General features: G+C 34.3%; 2 protein-coding genes across 3 annotated transcripts in view; one reads left to right on the top strand and one right to left on the bottom strand.

The window, feature by feature from the left end:
• LOC108740605 overlaps positions 1-2,963 on the bottom strand; it is a 38,017-nt gene that overhangs the window by 21,052 nt on the left and 14,002 nt on the right. The gene's annotated exons all lie outside the window — the stretch shown is intronic.
• LOC108740606 (alpha-1,3/1,6-mannosyltransferase ALG2-like) overlaps positions 1,324-2,963 on the top strand; it is a 10,633-nt gene continuing 8,993 nt past the window's right edge. The window contains exons 1-2 of one of the 2 annotated variants that reach the window (XM_018474978.1): positions 1,324-1,685; positions 1,739-2,905. In XM_018474978.1, coding sequence (XP_018330480.1) covers positions 1,488-1,685; positions 1,739-2,809 — 1,269 coding nt within the window. In that variant the 5' untranslated portion in view covers positions 1,324-1,487 and the 3' untranslated portion in view covers positions 2,810-2,905. Of the gene's footprint in view, positions 1,686-1,738; positions 2,906-2,963 lie in introns of those variants that run through there. The other variant, XM_025980612.1, reaches the window with a different exon arrangement.

The following is a 2,963-nucleotide window of genomic DNA, read 5'->3' as shown; positions in this document are numbered from 1 at the left end:
AAAACTATGAAAATATAATGTGTTTCTTACCCTCGTAATATTTCGATGGATCTCGTATTTCTTCAATAGTAAAATATTCTGCACTCATGATTATTATTTGTTAGTTTACTAAGCAATAAAATTTAAGCACTCGGTTTAATATTTTCGAACAAATTTCTGAAAAAAGTTTGAAAATCCATAAATTGCCCTTTCAAAAAACTATTCCACAAATTGACAGATATTTTTTGTCATTTTACACAAATAATTTGACGTTGCTATCTGGATTCTTTGATGTTAAAATATTGCTAATCTCGTAGAACAACATGTAAACAACTTTTACTGCCATTTTCTTTGGTCGATACATTTGAATTAATTGTTTTTTACTAAAATATGCACAAGCATTCATTTCTGTCTATTTAATAGTTTCGAATGGAGGTTAAGGCTTTGTTTTAGCGGCCAGGCTTTTTTTTAAATATATGTTAATGCTTATTTTGGGATGATAAATAAGAAAATATAAATAAATTTTCTTTGAGATCAACAATTACGTCATAAAATTCAGTTTATTAGAAATCATATTTTCGAATTTTATGAATCTTCCATGAAAAGATTTAAGAGAGTTTATGGAACTTTAATTTTTAAATACAAAAATTGACGAGAAAATGAAAATGGTTTAATAAAAATCTTTGAACTCCCTTATTGCCTTTATTAGGAACGCCTGAGATGGGACGAGGAGGGGAAAGAAAAAGTTCACTTGTAAGAAAACGGGAAAGGAGAAAGGAAAGAACTTTTGTTGCTGTTGCATGGCGCTTAATCTTTGGGAAATCCTATTCCAACATTTTTTCGTAACCCTCCCAGTTTCTAATTACAGCGGACCCCCGGTAATCTGAAAAACGTTTTGCAGGGCAGTGTCGAATTATAGAGTTTGTAGAATTATAGAGTACTGCCTAAGACCCCCTATAGTCTGGGTTTTTTTTTTACAAAAGAGTACCTTTTGTTATCCGACAAATTACAGATCCAATGATAAGATTCTACATGTTATATCTGTATATTCTGAAGTACAAATCATACNGTAATTAATTTATTTACCAAAAAATTATCTATACTTCGTTCACGTTCAAGGTTTAATTTATATGAGACTGTATACCAAATTCATTCGTGTAGGTATTAGAATTGATTGGCTTTTATTAAAGCCACTTTTATTTTTCATTAATTTAGTTTTATAACTGCTATTTGTATTTTATACAAAACAAATTTGTTATAATTAAAATCATGACAACATTATTTAAACATCAGTTTGGATTTGTTCTGTCGTTTGACATAAGTGACGTTTTAATTAATAAAATTCCCTGTTAATTAAATGACAAAAACGTTATGTCCTTGTCAAATAATTACACGAAATATATACGTCAAGTCGTAAAAAAAAATTAATTAAATCAAACTAAGCTGTTACTCGCATTATTTTGAGGTGAATATGTGCTAAGAAATTATTGTCTTGAATAAACAATCAAATGTCCGAAGAAACAGATTCCGAAAGCAACCTTACTCAAAATGATAGCTTCCCAGTCGTGTTTTTACGACACAAATTGGGGATCAAGTCCGAAGATCGGTACATGATTGACATGGCCTTAGCCCTAAAAAACTTTGGGCACAGGGTGACTTTTTTTACTACTAAACTGGACAATCTTGAATGCTTCGAGGAAATAGATGTAAGTGTTCGTAATGATTCCACTAGAGATTTTTGAGTGATACCCCGTTTTAGCCTATCAGGGGATGTCTCCCGGTACTTCACTCCGGCTGGTGGATACCGGATAGCATCCTGGGAATGTTTAGAAGAACGATGGTTTTTCTAAAATCACTCTGGTTGGTTATGAGAATGATCTTTGTTCCTCCTGCTCCGAAACCGAAAGTCATCATTCTAGACGTTCATCCACTAGGGCTTACATTTCTTAAAGTATTAAGCAAGTACAGGACTATCTTCATCCAACATTTTCCGATGATTCAAGCGCTGGACATTTCCGAATACAGGCATCTGAATCCGCGTTACGAAGTAGCGAATGCATTGAATCATGCGACGGAAATAATTGTCCAAACGAGCTGTTTAGCTCAAGTTTTTCGGCATTTATATCCAAACTGTAAAAAGCAACTAAGGATTTTATGCCCCTGCGTCGACGTGGGACTGTGGAATGAGCCTTCAGCCAACCTTTCTCGCATTATTCCCGACTTGCCAAGAAATGCAATCATGTTTGTCGTATTTGGAGACTACCGAAAGAGATCGAACTTTAAATTGGCTCTCGATTCCTTAGAATATTTACTCAGAATGTTAGAAGACCCTATCAAAGAAGATATTCATATGATAATAGCAGGGCATTGCAGTGAAAAATCTAACGAGCAACTTCAGTACTATCAAGAATTGGTTGAGGTCACCTCGGAAAAATCTTACGGAGCTCAGGTCACGTTTCTGCGTCAACTACCCACTTTGCATAAGAAAACCCTGATAGAAAACTGCGTGGCAGTTGTACATCCTGTGAAAAACGATCTCTATCCCGGACCTCTACTAGCAGCTATGAGTTTAGGCAAACCCGTAATCGCAGTCAATAGTGGCTTTCCTAGTGAAATTGTGACCCACAGAATTTCTGGAATTTTGGTCGATCCGTTGCCAGAGAAATTTGCCGCGGCAATGTACAAGCTCGCAACCAAACCGATAGTTCAACATTTCATTGGTCAAATGGCGAAGGACACGTTCAGGTCGCACTTCACTTTCCAAAACTTTTCAAGAAAGTTACACTCAGTGGTAACGAATTCACGAAAACTATCTATTGATAATATGTAAGAAAAATCGCAAATATAATTGTATTTTGCTCATACTTTATTCGCTTTTACGAGCGAAATTTGTACAATAACGTACTAATGAAACGTTTAGGAGGTTTAAACAATAAATCTTTGTCACTTGGCAAATTTAACTTTTTATATTTAAATCTTAATAT

The sequence above is a fragment of the Agrilus planipennis genome, unplaced genomic scaffold (assembly GCF_000699045.2).
Source record: "Agrilus planipennis isolate EAB-ADULT unplaced genomic scaffold, Apla_2.0 scaffold70, whole genome shotgun sequence".
NCBI classification, from domain to species: Eukaryota; Metazoa; Arthropoda; class Insecta; order Coleoptera; family Buprestidae; genus Agrilus; species Agrilus planipennis.
The sequence above is the reverse complement of the archived record's forward strand: the minus strand, read 5'-3'. Positions and strand labels throughout refer to the sequence as shown.